Below are 25,564 nucleotides of genomic sequence, written 5' to 3'. Positions count from 1 at the left end.
TACATGCACAAATAGACAATATGGCAACTAACATGACAGACAGACAACTGACTGACTGGTTCACATTAGACAAACAGGCAGACACACGCCAACAACGGATAAGACCGACAGATTTGACGACACAAAGAGTACAGACGGGCTTACATTCAAACACCACGCAGACGAACAGACAGTTGGGATGGCAATAGACAGGACGGATAGACTTGAGACAGATTAGAAGGCATTTATAAACAAGAATAACACCAAATTGACCATAGCTGCGTCAGTGAGGGTAGGAGGTCTTACATCCACCAGCGTAAATAATGGTCGGTCAGTCATGTGAGATGGGCCTAAAACTGACTAACGTAGGTGATGACTATGATGACTTAACACAGGTGATGACTTAAGCAGATGGTGACTAATATAACCAGAATCAAGGTCACTTCTCTTCATAATATAATTTATCTCGGAATGATCATCGGTGATTCATAATATTTTTTTTTTTATGATTTTAACCTCTCCTATGGCGAATATTTCACTAACTAATTATTCTAACCTTTATTCTATTAATTCTTATAGTATATTAGATACTGTAAGTATCACGACCACGACCATGATTATAACAACCACGACCATGATTATAACAACCACGACCATGATTATAACAACCACGACCATGATTATAACAACCACGACGATGATTATAACGACCAAGACCATGATTATAACAACCACGACCATGATTATAATAATCACGACCATGATTATAACAACCACGACCATGATTATAACAATCACGGCCATGATTACAAAAACCACCACTATGATTATAACAACGAGAACTATGATTATAACAACCACGGCGATGATTATAACACCCACGACCATGATTATAACAACTACGACCATGATTATAACCACGTCCATGATTATAACAACCACGGCCATGATTACAACAACCACGACTATGATTATAACAACCACAACTATGATTATAACAACCACGACTATTATTGTAACAACCACGACCATGATTATAACAACCACGTATATGATTATATCAACCATGACTATGATTATAACAACCACAACCATGATTATAACAACCACGATCATGATTATAATAACCACGACAATGATTATTACAACCACGACCATGATTATAACAACCACGACCATAATTATAACCACCACGACCATGATTATAACAACCACGACATGATTATAACAACCACGACCATGATTATAACAACCATGGCCATGATTACAACAACCACGACTATGATTATATAGTAAGCTTTGTCAGATCAAACTATGCCAGTAGAAAAACATACATCTCTAGGGTTATTATTTGTAAAATGTAAGGATGCATTATCGCCTCAGGGACTATATTAGATACTGCACATGATGTTACTGTCTACTTAATGTCATCAGTTCTGTGAGCATGAAAGCTTTGGTCTTGGCGGGAGGTGTAGTGATGGGTTGTCAGACCACAACATCTCAGAAACAGTCCAGACTTGACCCGACATTAGGGGTCAAGTGTAAGGGTAACACTCGCGGCTGCCCAAGGGTTATAAATCAACTAGGCTCCTCCCATGTCACGTCCCCAACAAACATGTAAAAGGCACCTGCCGACTCTCCCCAATATACACAAACACCTACATGAAGAAGTCCAGACCTGACGTCACATTAGCCAGGTCAAATGTAACCCTCGAGCCCAAGTCAAGGGCCACAATCACAAGCCTCTCAACTTGCGGCTCAACGATGTTAACAGACAAGCATTCATCTGAAGATTTCTCCAGAATATACAACAACTTATAGTCTCTGATAAAGTCAGACCTGACCCTACATTAGCAAGGCAAATGTAGAGACCCTTCGCCGCCCCCACCCCGGATCAGCTCAACCTGATGTCTCCCAATATATAGGACGTCGTAACCCTCCTCGAGAGGCAGAGAGTGTCCTTAACCAAGAAGGGCCAGCTACTACGTCCCCAGTCGCTCGGAAAGCCCGCCACTAAGTGTAACAGTCTCAGCCGGGTACATCGACAGAGTGCTGTCAACTCAACATGTAACAGTAAGTGCTGGCTGTAGACTGTGGAAGTGCAGTGATCCCGAACCTCGACAATCGACTTAGTGAAGTGCCCATTCTAATTGTGAGGTTAGGTTATACGAGAATACCATAGTCTATCATAAATTGTGTACAGCCCCATTAATCCCTATTGAACTAGTAAAATAAAGCTGTAACACGCATTGTTTTATATACTACACTTGTACTGAGCCTGTGTTAATATACAGTGTTGACATCACACCCTCGAGACACGCTACCATTTCCTCTCGCTATAATATTCACTACTATAAACCGCTACACCTCTTCATGTGAAATTTGTCTCATTACAATTATAACAACCACGACCATGATTATAACAACAACGACCATGATCACAACCACAGCCATAATTATAACAACCACGATTCTGATTGTAACAACGACCATGATTATAACAACCACAACTATGATTATAAAACCCGACCATGATTATAACAACCACAACTATGATTATAACAACCATGGCGATGATTATAACACCCACGACCATGATTATAACAACTCGACCTGATCATATCATGACCATAATTATAACAACCACGGCTATGATTGTAACACCCGACCATGATTATAACAACCACGACCATGAATATAACAACCGCGGTTATAACAACCACGACCGTGATTATAACAACCACGACCGTGATTATAACAACAACAAACATGATTATAACAACCGACTATGATTATAACACGAACGACCATGATTATAACAACCGACTATGATCATACCACGACACTGAATATAACAACCAGGACCATGATTATAACAACCAGGACCATGATTATGACAACCACGACCATGATTATAACAACCACGACCATGATTATAAAACCATGACTATGATTATAACCACGACCATGATTATAACAACCACGACTATGATTATAACAACAACAAACATGATTATAACAACCACGACTATGATTATTAACGACCATGATTATAACAACCCGACAATGATCATAACCACGACACTGATTATAACAACCACGACCATGATTATAACAACCGACCACCAGTTATAACACACGACCAAGATTATAACAACCACTACCGCGAGTTATAACAACCACGGACATGATTATAACAACCACGACCATGATTATAACAACCACGACCATGATTAAAACAACCGACCATGATTATAACAACCCCGACCATGATTATAACAACACGACCATGATTATAACGACCACGACTATGATTATAACAACCGTTTAACAACCCAGGACCATGATTATAGCATCCACGGCTATGATTATATACGACCATGATTATAACAACAACGACCATGATCACAACCACAGCCATAATTATAACAACCACGATTCTGATTGTAACAACCACGACCATGATTATAACAACCACAACTATGATTATAAAAACCACGACCATGATTATAACAACCACAACTATGATTATAACAACCATGGCGATGATTATAACACCCACGACCATGATTATAACAACTACGACCATGATCATATCCATGACCATAATTATAACAACCACGGCTATGATTGTAACACCCACGACCATGATTATAACAACCACGACCATGAATATAACAACCACGACCATGATTATAACAACCACGACCGTGATTATAACAACCACGACCGTGATTATAACAACAACAAACATGATTATAACAACCACGACTATGATTATAACACGAACGACCATGATTATAACAACCACGACTATGATCATAACCACGACACTGAATATAACAACCAGGACCATGATTATAACAACCAGGACCATGATTATGACAACCACGACCATGATTATAACAACCACGACCATGATTATAAAACCATGACTATGATTATAACAACCACGACCATGATTATAACAACCACGACTATGATTATAACAACAACAAACATGATTATAACAACCACGACTATGATTATAACACTAACGACCATGATTATAACAACCACGACAATGATCATAACCACGACACTGATTATAACAACCACGACCATGATTATAACAACCACGACCATGATTATAACATCCACGACCAAGATTATAACAACCACTACCATGATTATAACAACCACGGACATGATTATAACAACCACGACCATGATTATAACAACCACGACCAGATTAAAACCACGACCATGATTATAACAACCCCGACCATGATTATTATAACAAACACGACCATGATTATAACGACCACGACTATGATTATAACAACCACAACCATGATTATAACAACCAGGACCATGATTATAGCATCCACGGCTATATGATTATAACAACCACGACCATGATTATAACAACCACGACCATGATTATAACAACCACGACCATGATTATAACAACCACGGCCATGATTACAACAACCACGACTATGATTATAACAACCGCAACTATGATTATAACAACCACGACTATTATTTTAACAACCACGACCATAATTATAACAACCACGACCATGATTATAACAACAACGACCATGATCACAACCACGGCCATAATTATAACAACCACGATTCTGATTGTAACAACCACGACCATGATTATAACAACCACAACTATGATTATAAAAACCACGACCATGATTATAACAACCACAACTATGATTATAACAACCACGGCGATGATTATAACACCCACGACCATGATTATAACAACTACGACCATGATCATAACCATTACCATAATTATAACAACCACGGCTATGATTGTAACACCCACGACCATAATTATAACAACCACGACCATGATTATAACAACCACAACCATGATTTTAACAACCACGACCGTGATTATAACAACAACAAACATGATTATAACAACCACGACTATGATTATAACACTAACGACCATGATTATAACAACCACAACTATGATCATAACCACGACACTGAATATAACAAGCAGGACCATGATTATAACAACCAGGACCATGATTATGACAACCACGACCATGATTGTAATAACCACGACCATGATTATAACAACCACGACTATGATTATAACAACCACGACCATGATTATAACAACCACGACTATGATTATAACAACAACAAACATGATTATAACAACCACGACTATGATTATAACACTAACGACCATGATTATAACAACCACGACAATGATCATAACCACGACACTGATTATAACAACCACGACCATGATTATAACAACCACGACCATGATTATAACATCCACGACCAAGATTATAACAACCACTACCATGATTATAACAACCACGGACATGATTATAACAACCACGATTATAACAACCACGAATATGATTATAACAACCCGACCATGATTATAACAACACGACCATGATTAAGAAACAACCCGACCATGATTATAACAACCGACCGCGGTTATAACAAACACGACCATGATTACGCAACAAACACGACCATGATTATAACAACCACGACTACGAGTTATAACAACCCACGACCATGATTATAACAACCGACCATGATTATAACAACCCCGACCGCCGATTAAAACAACCCGACCGCGAGTTACCAAGCAACCACGGCCATGATTAACAACAACCACGACTATGATTATAACAACCACAACTATGATTATGACAACCACGACTATTATTGTAACAAGTACGACCATGATTATAACAACCACAACCATGATTATAACAACCACGACCATGATTATAACAACCACGACCATGATTATAACAACCACGACCATGATTATAACTACGACATGATCATAACCACGACCATAATTATAACAACCACGACTATGATTGTAACAACTACGACCATGATTATAACAACCACGACTATGATTATAACAACCACGCCCATGTTTATAACAACCACGGCCATGATTAACAACAACCACGACTATGATTATAACAACCACAACTATGATTATAACAACCACGACTATTATTGTAACAAGTACGACCATGATTATAACAACCACAACCATGATTATAACAACCACGACCATGATTATAATAACCACGACCATGATTATAACAACCACGACCATGATTATAACCAACCACGACCATGATTATAACAACCACGACCATGATTATGACAACCACGACCACGATTATGACCACGACCATGATTTTCGCCACGACCATGACAACAACCATGATCTGATTATAACAACCACGACCATGATTATAACACCAGGACCATGAATATGACAACCGACCATGATTATAACAACCACGACCATGATTATAAAACCGACCATGACTATAACCATGTTATAACAACCCGTCATGATTATAACAACCACGACCATGATTATAACCACCACGACCATGATTATAACAACGAAGACCATGATTATAACAACCACGGCCATGATTACAACAACCAGGACTAGGATTATATCAACCACAACTATGATTATAACAACCACGGCGATGATTATAACACCCACGACCATGATTATACCAACCACGATCATGATTATAACAACCACGACCATGATTATAACAACCACGACTATGAATATAACAACCACAACTATGATTATAACAACCACGGCGATGATTATAACACCCACGACCATGATTATAACAACCACAGCCATAATTACAACAACCACGACTATGATTATAACAACCACAACTAAGATTATAACAACCACGACTATTATTGTAACAACCACGACCATGATTATAACAACCAATGATTATATGATTATAACCACGACCATGATTATAACAACCACGACATGATTATAACAACCACGACCATGATTATAACAACCACATGACCATGATTATAACAACCACGACCATGATTATAACAACCACGACCGCCAGATTATAACAACCACGATTATAACAACCACGACCAATGATTATAACAACCACGACCATGATTATAACAACCACCACCATGATTATAACAACCACGACTATGATTATAACAACCACGACTATGATTATAACACCCACGACCATGATTATAACAACCACGACTATGATTATAACAACCACGACCATGATTATAACAACCAAGACCATGATTATACCAACAACCACCATGATTATAACAACCACGAATATGATTATAACAACCACGACTAAGATTATATCGCCCACGACCATGATTATAACAACTACCACCATGATCATAACCACGACCATGATTATAGCAACCACGACTATGATTGTAACAACCAATACCATGATTAAAACAACCATGACTATGATTTTAACAACCACGATCATGATTATAACAACCACGACTATGATTATAACAACCACGACCATGACTATAACAACCACGATCATGATTATAACAACCACGACCATGATTATAACAACCACGACCATGATTATAACAAACACGACCATGATTATAACAACCATGACTATGATTATAAGAACCATGACCATGATTATAAGAACCACGACCATGATTATAACAACAACAAAAATGATTATAACAACCACGAACATGATTATAACAACCACGACCATGATTATAACAACTACGACCATGATTATAACAACCACGACTATGATTATAACAACCACGACCATGATTATAACAACCACGATTATGTTCATAACCACGACAATGATTATAACAACAACAACCATGATTATAACAACCACGACCATGATTATGCCAACCACGACCATGATTATAACAACCATGACCATGATTATAACAACCACGGCGATGATTATAACACCCACGACCATGATTATAACAACCACGGCCATAATTACAACAACCACGACTATGATTATAATAACCACAACTAAGATTATAACAACCACGACTATTATTGTAACAACCACGACCATGATTATAACAACCACGTATATGATTATATCATGATTATAACAACCACGACCATGTTATAACAACCACGTATAACAAAACGACTATGATATATTTAACAACCACGACCATGATTATAACAACCACGACCATGATAACAACCGTGGCCATGATTACAACAACCACTACTATGATTATAACAACCACGACTATGATTTTAACAACCACGACGACGATTATAACACCCACGACCATGATTATACCAACCACGATCATGATTATAACAACCACGACCATGATTATAACAACCACGACTATGAATATAACAACCACAACTATGATTATAACAACCACGGCGATGATTATAACACCCACGACCATGATTATAACAACCACCACCATGATTATAACAACCACGACTATGATTATAACAACCACGACTATGATTATAACACCCACGACCATGATTATAACAACCACGACTATGATTATAACAACCACGACCATGATTATAACAACCAAGACCATGATTATACCAACAACCACCATGATTATAACAACCACGAATATGATTATAACAACCACGACTATGATTATATCACCCACGACCATGATTATAACAACTACCACCATGAACATAACCACGACCATGATTATAACAACCACGATTATGATTGTAACAACCAATACCATGATTATAACAACCATGACTATGATTTTAACAACCATGATCATGATTATAACAACCACGACTATGATTATAACAACCACGACCATGACTATAACAACCACGATCATGATTATAACAACCACGACCATGATTATAACAACCACGACCATGATTATAACAAACACGACCATGATTATAACAACCATGACTATGATTATAAGAACCACGACCATGATTATAACAACCACGACCATGATTATAACAACCACGACCATGATTATAACAACACGACCATGATTATAACAACTACGACTATGATTATAACAACCACGACCATGATTATAACAACCACGACTATGATCATAACCACGACAATGTTTATAACAACAACAACCATGATTATAACAACCACGACCATGATTATGCCAACCACGACCATGATTATAACAACCATGACCATGATTATAACAACCATGACCATGATTATGCCAACCACGATCATGATTATAACAACCACGACCATGATTATAACAACCACGACCATGATTATAACAACCATGACTACGATTATAAGAACCACGACCATGATTATAACAACCACGACCATGATTATAACAACAACAAAAATGATTATAACAACCACGACCATGATTATAACAACCACGAACATGATTATAACAACTACGACCATGATTATAACAACCACGACTATGATTATAACAACCACGACCATGATTATAACAACAACAAAAATGATTATAACAACCACGACTATGATTATAACACCCACGACCATGATTATAACAACCACGACTATGATCATAACCAAGACAATGATTATAACAACAACAACCATGATTATAACAACCATGACCATGATTATGCCGACCATGATTATGCCAACCACGACCATGATTATAACAACCATGACCATGATTATAACAACCACGACCATGATTATGCCAACCACGATCATGATTATAACAACCACGACCATGATTATAACAACCACGACCATGATTATAACAACCACGACCATGATTATAACAACCACGACTATGAATATAACCACAACTATGATTATAACAACCACGGCGATGATTATAACACCCACGACCATGATTATAACAACTACCACCATGATCACAACCACGACCATGATTATAGCAACCACGACTATGATTGTAACAACCAATACCATGATTATAACAACCATGACTATGATTTTAACAACCTCGAACATAATTATATCAACCACGACTATGATTATAACAACCACGACCATGATTATAACAACCAAGACTATGATTATAACACCCACGGGTATGATTATAACAACTACGACCATGATTATAACAACCACGACCATGATTATAAAAACCACGACTATGATTATAACAACCACGACCATGATTATAACAAACACGACCATGATTATAGTAACTAAGACCATGATTATAGCAACTAAGACCATGAGTATAACAACCACGACTATGATAATAACAACCACGACTATGATTATAACACCCACGACCATGATTATAACTACCACCATGATCATAACCACGACCATGATTATAACAACCACTACTATGATTGTAACAACCAATACCATGATTATAACAACCATGACTATGATTTTAACAACCTCGAACATAATTATATCAACCACGACTATGATTATAACAACCACGACCATGATTATAACAACCAAGACTATGATTATAACAACCACGACCATGATTATAACAACCACGTCAATGATTATAACACCCACGGGTATGATTATAACAACTACGACCATGATCATAACCACGACCATGATTATAAAAACCACGACTATGATTATAACAACCACGACCATGATTATAACAACCACGACTATGATTATAACAACCACGACCATGATTATAACAAACACGACTATGATTATAACAACCACGACCATGATTATAACAACCACGACCATGATTATTACAGCCACGACCATGATTATAACAAACACGACTATGATTATAACAACCACGACCATGATTATAACAAACACGACCATGATTATAACAACCACGACTATGATTATAACAACCACCACCATGATTATAACAACCACGACTATGATTATAACAACCACGACCATGATTATAACAAACACGACCATGATTATAACAACAACAAACATGATTATAACAACCACGACTATGATTATAACCACGACAATGATTATAACAACAACAACCATGATTATAACAACCACGACCATGATTATAATAACTATGACCATGATTATAACAACCACGACCATGATTATGCCAAGCACGATCATGATTATAACAACGACGACCATGATTATAACAACCACGACCATGATTATAACAACCACGACCATGATTATAACAACTACGACCATGATTATAACAACCACGACCATGATTATAACAACCATGGCCATGATTACAACAACCACGACTATGATTATAACAACCACGACTATGATTATAACAACCACGACGATGATTATAACACCCACGACCATGATTATAACAACTACGACCATGATCATAACCACACCATAATTATAACAACTACGACCATGATCATAATAACCATAATTATAACAACTAATGACCGCATTTAATAATCCACGACCAAGGATTATAAAACCACGACTATGATTATAACAACCACGACTATGATTATAATAACCACAAATATGATTATATCACCTACGACCATGATTATAAAAACTACGACCATGATCATAACCACGACCATGATTATAACAACCACGACTATGATTGTAACAACCACGACCATGATTATAACAACCACGACCATGATTATAACAAATTCACGATCATGATTATACTAATTCCACGACCATGACTAGAATAATCACGACTATGATCATAACCACGACAATGATTATAACACCACGACTATGATTATAACAACCACGACGATGATTATAACACGCACGACCATGATTATAACAACAACGACCATGATCATAACCACGACCATGATTATAACAACCACGACTGTGATTGTAACAACCACGACCATGATTATAACAACCACGACCAAGGATTATAAAACCACGACTATGATTATAACAACCACGACCATGATTATAACAACCACGACCATGATTAAAATAACCACGACCATGCTTATAACAACCACGACCATGATTATAACAACCACGACCATGATTATATAAACACCACGACCATGATTATAACAACCACGACCAAGGATTATAACAACCACGACCATGATTATAATGTCAACCATGGCCATGATTAGAACAAATCCACGACTACAGGATTATAATAACCACGACGATGATTATAACACCCACGTAATTACGATTATAAATAACTATTTACTCATGATCATAACCACGACCATAATTATAACAACCACGACTATGATTGTAACAATCACGACCATGATTATAACAACCACGACCATAATTATAACAACCACGACTGTGATTATAACAACCACGACTATGATTATAACAACCACGACCATGATTATAACAACCCCCACCATGATTATAACAACCTTGACTATGATAATAACACCCACGACCATGATTAAAATAACTATCACCATGATCATAACCACGACAATGATTATAACAACCACGACTATGATTGTAACAACCAATACCATTCTTATAACAACCACGACTATGATTGTAACAACCACGACCATGATTAAAACAACCACGACTATGATTATAACAACCACGACTATGATTATAACAACCACGACCATGATTATAACAATCACGACCATGATTATAACAACCACGACTATGATTATAACAACCACGACTATGATTATAACAACCACGACCATGATTATAACAACCACGATCATGATTATAACAACCATGACTATGATTATAACAACCACGACCATGATTATAACAACCACAACTATGATTATAACAACTACGACCATGATCATAACCACGACCATGAATATAACAACCTCGACTATGATTGTAACAATCACGACCATGATTATAACAACCACGACCATGATTATAACAACCACGACTATGATTATAACAACCACGACCATGATTATAACAACCACGACCATGATTATAACAACCACGACCATGATTATAACAACCACGACCATGATTATAACAACCACGACTATGATTATAACAACCACAACCATGATTATAACAACCACGACCATGATTATAACAACCACAAACATGATTATAACAACAACGACTATGATTATAACAACTACGGCCATGATTAAAACAACCACGACTATGATTATAACACCCCCCATGATTATAACAACCACGACCTTGATTATTACAACCACGACCATGATTATAACAACCACGACCATGATTATAAGAACCACGACCATGATTATAACAACCACGACCATGATTATAACAACCACAACCATGATTATAACAACCACGACCATGATTATAACCACAACCATGATTATAACAACCACGACCATGATTATCTCATATACTATAGGAATAGCTGTGTGTGTGTGTTTGTTGTAGGCAGCCGAAACGGCACAATTGTTTTTCATCAAATTTGGTGGAAAAATCGCAAAAAATTCGTAGAGTCCCATATCGAAGGTTTCTTTAGGATGGCATTAATTAACCATTTTATTTACGCTGGAAAACGATGTTGCTGTACGCTGCCAGCCTTCCCACGGTTGCGCGCAAGCCAAGCACGAGCGTTCGAACTTTCACGCTTTGGTAAACTGTACCACCGGACTCGCCACCGGGCACGAAGTGCCCACGATCACTTGTCTTATTTCTATTAAATCAAACTGGGCACGACCACCTCCTCCACCCCCTCTAAGGTCAATTATGGCACTATCGAAGGGCAAGCTGGCAATCCTTACGAGAATTCTTCACCGACTTTCCTTGGGATGAATGTTGCTTTTCCACTCGGGACGCCTCGGTATGTGATGACAGCATTGCTGGGGTTATAGAGGGCGGTATGAGTGCATTTATCCCATCTTCCACCAAAACTTTTATTTTACAATCATGGTTTGATGGCTCCTGCTCTCTTGCATGCAGGGTGAGAGATAGGGCATATCAAGCTATGAAACTATCTTCTCCTATTACCCACACCTCTTTCATTACTTCAAGGAATCGTTGTAAGGCTATTCTTCGTAGGGCCAAACGGAATTTTATAAAAAGAATGACCACTGTCCTGAATAATTCTTCCTCTAGTAAATCCTTCTGGTCCTTAACCAAAAACATCTATAATAACTTCTGCACTCCTTCTTTTCCTCCTGTCTTCCGACCTGATAACTCTATAGCCAACTCTCCCCCTCACAAAGCCAACCTCTTTGGCACCATATTCTCCTCTAATTCCACCTTAGACGATTCCAACTCAATCCCTCCTACCCCTGCTCCTCCTACTGAACCTATGCACTTTCCTATAATCTCCACTCGCAGGGTTGCCGGTGTCCAGGTTGGATGTGAGTAAGGCGCAAGGATCGGACGGAATACCCCCGTGTGCTCTGAAGGAGTGTGCTGAAGCTCTGTCCCCTGTGCTTTCTCGCCTTTGCCTCAAAACCCAAAATTTTCCTTCTTCTTGGAAGCATGCCTCGGTTCAGCTCACCCCGAAGAAGGGTGACCATTCTAATTCCTCTAACTATCGTCACCATTTCCCTAATTTCATTCCTTTCTAAGATTTTCGAAACTATCTTAGACTCTCATTTTCTCCGTCACCTTGAACGCCTTTCTCTTTTGTCGGATCACCAGTATGGTCTTTCGCCAGGCGAGATCTACTGGGGATCTGCACCCATCTTTGGTCATCCTCGCTTACGGATTATGGGGAAACTTTCGTTGTGGCCTTCGACATTTCCAAAGCATTTGACAGGGTATGGCACAAGTCTTTGTTTTCTAAACTTTCCTCTTATGGTTTTTCTTCCCCACTTTGTTTTCTAATCTCTAACTTCCTTAAGAACCGATCCATGGCAGTTGTTGTCGAGGGATCGATCTCTCGCTCTTTCTCTACCAATAGTGGTGTCCCACAGGGTTCTGTTATTTCACCTACACTCTTCTTTCTTTTTATCAATGATTTACTTCACACTACAACTAATTCTATCCATTCTTATGTTGATGATTCTACTCTTCACTCTTCTTCACATCTTCCCCTTCCTCCTAACTTTCAAACTAGATCTGTTTCTAGAGCTGATATCATTACCTCTATCAATGCAGATCTGTGCAGCATCTCCGAATAGGGAGGTAGAAACTTGGTTAAATTCATTAGTGATAAAAATCAGGTTTTACCAATTACACTTTCCATATTAGATGATCTCACACCAATTACATTTCAAGATGCTATCATTCTGCCAAATTCTAAAATGGATATGCTAGGCCTCACCATTTCCTCTAATATGTCATGGAAGCCACACATCCTCAACATTACTAAAGCTGCCTCCCGAAAGTTGGGAATGCTGTACAGATGCTGTAGCTACTTCACTCTTGAGCAGTTGATTCAAGTATATAAGGGATTCATTCGTCCTAACTTGGAGTACTGCTTTCATATCTAGGGTGGCTCTTCTTCTGTCCAACTGTCATGTAACAATATACTCTATGAGAATAAATTAGATTTAAACAACTCCAGTTGACGGAGGCGCCTGCTATGAATCCTATGGAGAGGTTTTGGATAACCGTAGAGAAACACTTTAAATTCGGTGGCAGAGACCACAAGGGAAGGTGTACTTACTCGGCAGGGTTACGCAGGATAAGGACTGCAGGCAGGCCAGGGTCTATCAACTTGTAGCGATCTGCCTGGTCGACTGGGAAATGAAGATAAACACTAGTGGCGTGAGTCTTCTGTATAATAGTCCTCTTGCTTCCAACCGAGTCCGTCTCACCCAAGAAACCTAAAGACAACAGTTTCATTAACAGACATGTGACAGCACTCTAACAAGTCTTATAGTGTGAAATGTTACGTGACAGATCATAGACAAGTCTATAAGGAGTCAGTTCATAATTATGGTGTTTCATCTAAAAGTCTTAAAGTGAGATGCTGTGTAATGTGTTATGGCTGAGGCTGATATTAATCTATTGTTCTGTTGTTTTGCTACTGTGATTGTGTGTGTATAACCTAGTGACTTACCATTTGATTTGGCCAGTCATCATATTTTCCCTGGAAAAATTCGTTAATGATCCCTCACTAGAGACTCTTTTCCCTGATCAGTTACGTAAAACAGACTGGATTAGCATTGCTAGCCATTCTGGAATTAACGTCCAAAAAGGTAAGCGTAAGTCAGCAATACAAAATGCTCTGCTTACAGAGCTGGTGTGGGAAGAAATTATTTCGGAGGACGTCCTTCAGTTTCATGTATTTGGTACTGGAACTAGTGTGGACACTGGACTAGTTTAGAATTACGTAAGCTGGAGATGCAACATGAGTTAAGGTACACGAGGAAAAGAGAGCACATTAGTTAGCCATGGAAGAGGAAAAGAGAAAAACCCTTGAGGTGCAAGGTAGAGTAGGAGTAGCAAGACAGTGTTCAGGACCGTGATCAATCAGTGTTTGACATCACTAAACATTTGCGACTAGTAACTGAGTTTGACGAGGATGACCCAGAAGAACTTTTCCAGCAGTTCGAGAAAGTAGCTAAAGCATTCAAGTGGCCTGAAACATCCTGGGTGACAATGATTCAGACTGTGTTTGAAGGCGCAGCTAGGTCAGTCTTTTTGTCTTTATCGGCTGAAAAATGTGAAAGTTATGAAGAGGTTAAAGACACTATTTTGAAGGTCTTAGAGTTGATTCCGGAACATTACTGAGTAAAATTTAGGAATGAAAGTAAACTAGAGTCAGTCATATATTGAATTTATGCACCGTCTTTGAAAGATGTTTGGAAGTTGGATAAAAAGCAGTGGGGTAGTAGGGTGTGTCATACGGAGGCGAATTTTTTTTTTTTTGAGTTTGAAAAATCGGCCCATGGTATTAATGATGTAGTTCTATGTGCAGAATCATGTGATATCTTCAGATTTGAAAAGTTTTCATTTTTTGCTAGGTAAATTTTAACTTGAAATCTTATGAAAATTCAGTATTCCCACCCTTTTACCACCACCACTAAATAGCTTATTTAAAGTAAAGTAAATGTATCAGGTTAATTTATTAGGATGAAAATGATCCAGAATAGTGAAACGAATGATCTTGACACATTTATTAAATGTAATATTCCTCTAGAAAACAAAATCATCAAATACAAAAACCGGTTTTACTACTACGACCCGGTGTTGCTGCACACCATAGAGAACATGTCTTTCTTGCTTCTGTTTCTACTCATCACCTCCCTCCTGACCACCTGAGCTCGGATGTAGCCTTCCCTCCTCTCCTGGCTGTACACGTGACTGCTGGCCTCGCTCACTTGCTGTACACAACGCTCTATACTCTGGGTGTGCGAGGGCCAGGCAGGGACATGCATGGGGCTGTCCAGGAAAGCTCTGACTTGAACATTGGTGAGGCTGCAGGTAAGAGGGAGCTCACTGCCAGCCTGGATGTTATCCAGATCTATGAGATCAGTGAGGGTCTTGGCACCTAGATTGACTTCAGGAGTCTTCCTGACCCTGAAGGAATCGTCACCAACTGATTCGTCATGCCCAGATCCTCTCATAAGTCTCATATCCAAGATCTTTTGACTGCCACTCTTCTCTCTTCCTCATCCTTACTGCAGAGCATTGTCTGCAGAACTGCCTCGGGATGAGCATACCAGGAAGATCTCCTCACAGTCTGCTCCACAATCTGAACAACCTCCTTGGCTGACCTCAGGAGCTCAAGCTGGAAGAGAACATGCCTCGGACCTTCGGAGAACGATGACTTGACCTTGGTGTTGAACCAATTTGGCAAGTAGACACTCACGATGAATTGGACAATAAGTCTCAGGTTGTGAAGCTGGTTCCCTTTCAGTTTATGATGAGCGACCCAAATTCTGCAGAACCTGAGAGCCGTTGTGAGCCACCTAGAATGTGAGACTGGACCTATCTGCAGGTAAGCAAGTCTATCAGGCATGACCCCAGTTTTGATGGCACTGCAAATCATGTAACCATAGTACTGGTCAGTACTCAGGTCGTCAATGACAGTATGTGCAAGCTCAACGAGTGGAGGGCCAACTGTGATTTTTTCAAAGCTCGGATTTATTTCTAACTCAGTGGCAGAGTCCAGCATCTTGCCAAGAGGACCAGACCATCTGTTGTTTGAAAGAGTCTTGCCATCCAGCTCCTGGATCAGATTTCTGAGTGGCAACTCGTTGGTGTGGAGGTCACAAACAATCCAGACCAGCTTCCTCCCAATCTTCCGCTCTATCCACTGTATGACCCCCCTTGCCACCCTGTGTTCGTGTTGGTGCTGTCCCCTCCAATGGCCTACAGGGTCTGGTCTACGTTCCTCTCTCTGAGCCAGTTCACAATGTTATCTGCCACTATCTCAGCTGGTTTCCTGATGTCATCTTTCTCTGGAGTGAAATGCCACACATACTTCCCTCCTGGTTCACTGCAGCAGGAGTAGTGTTCCTCCTTCACCATGGCAGGGAACAACTTGTCAGAATCTCCAACTTTCATGAACACTTTAGTGTCATCCTTCTCCCACATCAAGAACAAACAATTGATTCCATTTTTCTCTTATCCCTTATCAAACTCCTCTTCTAGGTTACTGACAAGGTTTCTCCTGAGCTCTCCTTACTTTTGTTATGATCTATCACCAGGTGAACATCATCAGGTGTTATCAAACCACCGTCAATCCAGGCAGCTGTTGCTATCTCTGCAGTTTCTCTGAGACCGGTGTGGTGTCGCATGCTGGCCAGAGCTATGCTCGGGATATCTTTCCTATTTCGAATCTTATGCCTGGAAGGTTTGGGATCATTATTTTCTGGGTTAGGGACAAAGTCACCATTCTCCTGGTCAGCACTCGGATCAGCCATGGGGAAGTCATTAAACTCTGAATCAGCTTGACTCCAATCATCGGCCTTTTTACCTCACCCTGGGCCTTCTCAAGTCTCTTTTCCTCGGCAACTCTTCTCCTCTTCTGTCTCTCTGTGGCAGCCTCCTGTCTCTTGGACTCCGGAATATCTTGGCTAGAAATCATAGAGGCCCTATACTGCCAGTCTCTCCTGTGCTTTGACAAATGCCAGTTCGATCACAGGAATCTTCGTTTTCACGCTTGCAAATACAGGAGATGTGGGCCTCGGATTTACAGTCACGATCGCATCCAAACTCAGGACAGAGAACAATTGGGCACTTGCAAGTAATTATGTCAAATAACTGGTCCAGTTGCTTGGCAAAGCTGTCCTTAACTGCAAGTTTTCCTCTCCCAAGAGAGATATCTCTTGCCTTTTCCCAACTGGCTAGCACTCTCTCACTAATCTTCTTCTGACTTGTTATGACTGGAGGCTTGAACTGAGCGTTAGCCAGAGTGTACTGTGCCAAGACAACTTTGGTCATATCACTGGCAATGTCTTTGTTTGTGTAAGTTCTTTGGTTCTTTTCACTGATTTGCCTGATTAAAACACCGTATCTCAAAGCATCTCTCAATGTAGGCAACTCCGACTTCAGGAGCTCTCTCCCAGACCCAAGATAGTGACTGAGATGGCTGGATTTTTTGATTCCTCGTCCTGACACAAGCAGCCATCGCAAATATTATCAACTTATAAATGCATCAGAATCTGAAACAGAAAAAATATTGTTAGTTGGGTTGTTAAAGAATGAAGTCAGAAAGCAATGTTCACTATTTAATTGTAATGCACTAATGCAGCTGTACGTTAGATTTTCGATAAATTTCACGCTAAAATTTACCTAGCAAAAGGTTGCAAAATATTGAAACTGAAATTATTTTCTGTTTATATACACTAAAATCTACCAAAAAAGTGATGGGCCATTAGTTTTAGCTGATCTTCCCTCCTATGATACACCCTAGTGGGGTAGAGCAATTTTAGAGAGCCCTTCCACGAGACATTCAGTTATATTTGGAAGAGAGAGAGAGAGGCTACAGACGTGCAACGAGCAGCAGCTCTGGCAGACAGTTATGCGTTGACTCATAAGAATGTTAGGTTTCAAAGTCATGTAACTAGGGACAAGGGTGGTAAGCAGGTTAAATGTCCGTAGTGGTTTGGAACAAAATTGTCTGAGGTTTGAGAGTACGAGTCAAATGATCTGTTTCTACTGTAAACAGATAGGTCACGTTATTGCAAATTGCCCTAAGCTCGAGAAGAAAAAGGAATACTCGTTCTTTCATTCGTGCAGCTTGAGAAGTTAGACCCTCAGTCAGTTAGTTCTTACTCAAAGGAAGATTTACTTGAGCCATTTATGTTTGATGGGACTGTCTCAACTGATGAGTCCAGTGATGTTCGGTACCCTGTTCGGATTTTGCGAGACACCGCTGCTAACCATAGTATTGTGGTGAAAGGTGCTTTACCCTGTGTGGAAAGTTCCTATACAGGTGAGCATGTGTTATTGAAGGGTGTCGGTGGTGTAGTCACTGTTCCTTTATGTAGGATGTTCTTGAGGAGCGACATGGTTTCTCAGTGGGTGACTGTTGGTGTCCAAGACTCTCTCCTTGTATCTGGTGTTACCTTCTTGCTAGCTAATGACATTGCCGGTACTCGTGTTGTCCCGGATCCTGTAGTGACCACGACTCCTACGGTGGACAATAATACTAAATTGTTTGAAGATCAGTATCCTGGTTTATTCCCTGCCTGTGTTGTTACCAGAAGTATGTCGCATAGAGAAGAGCAGAATACTCGTGTTGACCCTGTTTCTAATGTAGCTGACACAAGTGGTGCAGTTTGTGATGTAAATGACTTTGGTATTTGGAGCCTACAGTATGTGTGTTTCAATGCAATTCTGTTAATGACAGTGAGTTTTATTTGACGGAAGCCAGTGGCGTCAGCGGCGATAATCCCCCTAAAGACATTGGTGTCGTATTTGACAACTTACTCTCATCTAGTGTTGATTCAACTTTGAATACTGATGTAATCCCTATAGAACAAGTCCCCATAAATAGGAAAATCTTAATTCCTGAACAGGAAAGTGATCCAGAGTTGTTAGAGTTGAGTTATAGTGCTGTAAGCAGGGAGGAAGCTGATGACTTGCCTGTTTGTTACTACTCGGAGTCTGGCCTGAGGAGGAAATTTAGACCACCCTCGGTGCCTGGTGGGGAAGACTGGCATGTGGTTAGGCAAATTGTTGTCCCAAAATGTCATAGGGGAGAGATCTTGAGACTGGCACACGATTTCCTGGGAGGACACTTAGGGGTTAGGAAAACTTACCATAAGATATGCCCTCCCTTTTATTGGCCTGGCTTGAATAGAGATGTGGCAAAGTACTGCACGACTTGTCACGAATGCCAGATGACAGGTAAACCTAATCAGCCGATCAAACCAGCCCCTTTACAGCCTATTCCAGCAGTAGAAGAACCCTTCAGTAAGGTAATAACAGACTGTGTTGGTCCTCTCCCAGAAAGACGTAGTGGCAACCAGTTCCTGTTGACTATCATGTGTGCAACGACTAGATACCCAGAGGCTATACCACTTAGGCGAATCACTGCTAAAAATGTGGTAAGGCTCTAATTCACCTTTTCACCCAATATGGTATTCCAAAGGTTATACAGTCCGACAGGGGAAGTAATTTCACGTCGTCTATTTTCCAGCAAGTCATGAATGAGTTAGGCATTCAGCAATATCTGTCTACTGCTTATCACCCACAGTCTCGGGGAGCCATTGACCGGTTCCACCAAACATTCAAATCCACGTTAAGCAGATACTGTAGGGAGAAGGAGTGGGATGAAGGCGCATTCATGTTATTTGCCATTAGGGATAGTTGTCAGGATGCTCTTGGTTTTAGTCCTTTTCAGTTAGTTTTCGGACATGATGTAAGGGGTCCGTTGACAGGTTTGAAGGAGAGTTGGGTGAATAACAAGATAACAATTTCGCTTTTAGTCTATGTTGACAAATTAAAGGCTAGACTGAGGAGAGTTTGGGAGACTGCTCGAGAGAACCTGTCCCAGGCTCAGTTGAAAATGAAGGGCCAGCGTGACCAGAAGTGCAAATGTGTAGTTTAGCCCTGATGACCCAGTACTAGCCTTAATACCAATCCACAGAAATACCTTGCAAGCAAAGTCTGAAGGCCCATATACAATAGTTAAGAAACAAAGCCCCCCTCAACTATGTCATAGCAACCCCAGGAAAGTCAGAACAATTGATCCATGTGAATGGGCTGAAGCTCTACTACTCCAGGGAAGCAATTGTGTGTGTTATGGAGACCCAGGAGCCACAGGAACAGGAGCAAGATTTCCTGGTGGAGGTTCCAGTTAAGCAATTCACAGATTTCAACTGATCCCACTTCTAAAGTTTTACATCTTTCACAGCTACAGGTTGAAGATGTCACGAGGATGTTACAGGAAGCACCTGTTTGGGGACGTGCCGCAGACCTGTAACCTCATAGAACACCAGGTGACCCTTCTACCAGAGACTACCCATATCAAGCAAACACCCTTTAGGACCAGCCCTGACAACAAGGAGATTCTGAGGGAGGAAGTGGACAATTTGCTTCAACTGGAACTCATAGAACCAATCGACAGTGACTGGGCGTCACCGTGCGTGCTGGTGCCAAAACCGGACGTCTCCTTCCACTTGTGTGCAAACTATAGACAGGTAAATGATGTGACCAGGGCTGACTCCTATCCTCTTGTAAGAGCGGAAACGACCTTCCTGCTCGTTACCGCTGCTAACTCTCGTTTGCTGACGCGACCCCCACTTGGGAGGGGGTAGGTGGATGGAGGAGAGGAGGTTCGCTGCTACCTGGGTCACCGGCAGATTCACCCCAGCCGTCATACAGTCACTATCTATCTACCCCGCTGTTCGTCAAATTCTGGCTGTGATCTCGTCAAGGCTCGGGACTCGTGGGCTGTGTCCCCAGACCTTCACCTATCGACTGTCAATTCTCTGGTCATCTACCACTACCACATACCACGACCGTCAGTTCATCTCCTCCGTCTGTGCCCTGGTGTTCTCCTGCCATTTCAAGACATCGGCCGCTGTCGCTCGAGTGTGGAGTTGAACGGACGCTTCCCTACCCTGAGTGTGGATCACCATGTTCCAGAACCTTCCCCCAGGGCCACTGCCGTAGGAAATATCTGTTCATTGTTTGATTCTTTTGTCGTTTGATTCCTTTAATTGCTGACTCCCTTTTATTGGTTGATTCTATCAGTTGTTGACTCCCATTAATTGTTTGATTCCCTTAATTGTTTGAGTCCATAAACTGTTGACTGCCTTAATTGTTTGACTCCCGTAATAGTTACTTGATGTTTGTTGAGTGGTGTCAGAGTTTTGTTATATTTTTATAGTAAAGAGATGCCAATCTCTAACGGTTGTTTGTTATTCCTCGGAAAACCATGGTCCTTGACTTTCCTTTTTTAAGATCCTGATTAGCCTGGTAAGGGATTTATATCCCTAAGTCCCAGGCCTTTACACCTCTCCCTCGTATAGACGACATCCTTGACAGCAACGGGCAGGCAAAGTTTGTCTCGAAGCTCGACCTGATGAAGGGGTACTATCAAGTGAAGCTGACGAAGGAATCAAAGAAAATTACTGCCTTTGTCACTCCTGATTGGCTTTGCCAGCAAAAAGTCCTCCCCCTTGGGCTTCGCAGTGCCCCTGGGAAATTCCAGTGGGCTTTGAATGTGGTGAAGTCTGGGCTTCCTGGTGTATGTCCCAACTTGGATGACTTCCTAGTGACAGCAGTTACCTGGGAGGAACACACGGAGCGACTTCGTGCTCTTTTCACCCGCCTTTCGGAGTACAACTTCACTGTCAACCTGGCTAAAAGTGAGTGGCCATGCAACACTCGCCTACCTTGGCCATGTGGTGGGCCAAGTTTAGGGTGGCCCCAGTCAATGCAAAGATAGAGGCTCTACAGAGACTCCCGCCTCCTGCAGATCGAAAAGCTCTGCGTACGTTCCTCGGTATGGCAGGATTCTACCGAAGGTTTTGTAAGAACTGCGCAAGTGTCGGCTCCTTTGACAGACTTATTCAGTCCAAAAGAAGGTATTTGTGGACAAAAGCATGTCAGGTTACATTTGAAATCCTTAAATACCTATTAACCTAAAGCCCAGCGTTAAAAGTGCCAGATTTTGACAAGCCTTTTGTGATCCAAGTTGATGCCTATGATGTGGGTGCTGTGTTGTTAGTTTAAAAAAGGTATACTACACCCAGTTTGCTTCCACAGAGTGTAACTAAAACCGCATCAGCGTGGTTATGCCACCATAGAAAAGGAGTCTTTGGGGCTTTTGTTGGCTTTTAGAAAAGTTTGCAGTGTACCGTAGAGGTGTACATAGATCATAATCCTTTACAATTTGTACAGAGGAATAGAAATAAGAATCCAAGGTTACTTAGGTGGGCTTCAGGATTGCAGCTCTTCAATATAGAAGTGAAACATATTAAGAGGAAAGACAATCTTTTGGCAGACACCCTGACCCGTCATGTATAAAATTTTTCTTCTTTTGTTCGTAAACTTTTTAGATAAGGAGGAGAATGTTACGAGTGTCCGCCATAAGTTTCTGTTCTTGGTATGAAATACGTTGGATCGGATGGTGTGTGGTTGGCTGGAGCAGTTTCGCTCATTACTCGCCCACACTGACCGAGCCATTCATTTACGTATTAAATTTGTTTTATTACATTGTGTATTTATTGTATTATGTTTGATTGTATAATGTTTGTATATAGGTTAGATAGTGAAACTAATGTCAGTAGAGTAATTTAGATAAAGTTTACGTTTTGGCCAATCCGGATATGATACGTCAGTATTTGGCGGTAGAGAGGTGACGTCGGTGGCTGACTGGTACACTTTAGTCAGTCTAGGCACAGCTGTCTTAAGTAGTACACCTTCTCTCTGGTGTTTTAGGAGTTGGCATTTGTCTATTGAGATTTGTTATTGCTTGACATTGATTTTGTGTGATGTTGTTGGACCTTCAGTCCAAACATCTTGTCGTATATTATTGTTATTTATTTTATTTTGTGTACATATTGACTTGTTTAGGTTTTGACCTGTTAATTTGACCTTTGTTGGGAGAACTTGGTATTAATAACATAACCAATAATACTGATATATTTGAAAGACATCAGTGATTTGTGCTCAGGGAACGATCTACCCTAGGGCCGTAACATCGTGTATGTCTGGTAGTGCGAGTTATCTCATACTACAAAACTAATACATTTTGTAGTGTAGGTTGACTCATGTACTACATAACCTATAGGTGATACGTTACTTGAATATTATCTAGTATGAGTTTTGATCTGCGATAATTGACAGGTAAGTTCATTCCTTAATTTAATGGAGTTGGTTGACTTCTACTCCAATATATTTCTTATAAAGGTTAGTTCAGCATTGGGGTTAAATGTTCACGCAGACTCTTATAAATGTACAGTATTTGAATCAAGGGATACATAATCACAAGTCTTACGGAGTTACTTGGTTCAGGGGTTCAACACTCGCAAAACCTATAATCAGGGAATTACTCTCATGTCTCAGATCTACTGGAGTTGAATTTGTGACTTTCTCGTTCATAATTCGCATAGAGTTAACTGAGTCCGTAACAAGTTGTGAAGAGTTGATTGAGTCAAGCAACGTTTATAACTGAGGGCTGTTCACCGATATCTACAAGCGTTTAAATATAGTTAAGTCAGACTATTCTCATTGATAAGTTTTATTGAGACACTTGGACCAGTGATTCGCTTACTCCCCAGTCATATATAAATAGTCGAGCCGAAAGGTTAGTTGGGCCAGAAATGCTCACTTACATATCTTTATTGAATTAATTAAGTCAGGGGGTTACACTGACATGTCTCTGATATTGGTTCAATCAGGGAACTGTTCACTCAAAACACTTATAGAAATAGTTAGGTTAAATGGGTTGTTCATAAGTAAAGTACACAGTCATAAGCCTTATAGCGTTACTAGGACAAAGGGACTCGGGGTTTATTTATTCACAACAA

General features: G+C 40.1%; 1 protein-coding gene across 1 annotated transcript in view; it reads right to left on the bottom strand.

Annotated features, from left to right (window-relative positions):
- LOC121862623 overlaps positions 1–25,564 on the bottom strand; it is a 91,691-nt gene that overhangs the window by 8,493 nt on the left and 57,634 nt on the right. Inside the window, exon 7 of the mRNA XM_042360939.1 lies at positions 15,292–15,451. Within this exon, the coding sequence (XP_042216873.1) occupies positions 15,292–15,451 (160 nt within the window). The remainder of the gene's footprint in view (positions 1–15,291; positions 15,452–25,564) is intronic.

This window comes from Homarus americanus, unplaced genomic scaffold (genome assembly GCF_018991925.1).
Source record: "Homarus americanus isolate GMGI-L3 unplaced genomic scaffold, GMGI_Hamer_2.0 scaffold31037, whole genome shotgun sequence".
In the NCBI taxonomy this organism is placed as follows: domain Eukaryota; kingdom Metazoa; phylum Arthropoda; class Malacostraca; order Decapoda; family Nephropidae; genus Homarus; species Homarus americanus.
This window is presented reverse-complemented; position numbering and strand designations above follow the sequence as displayed.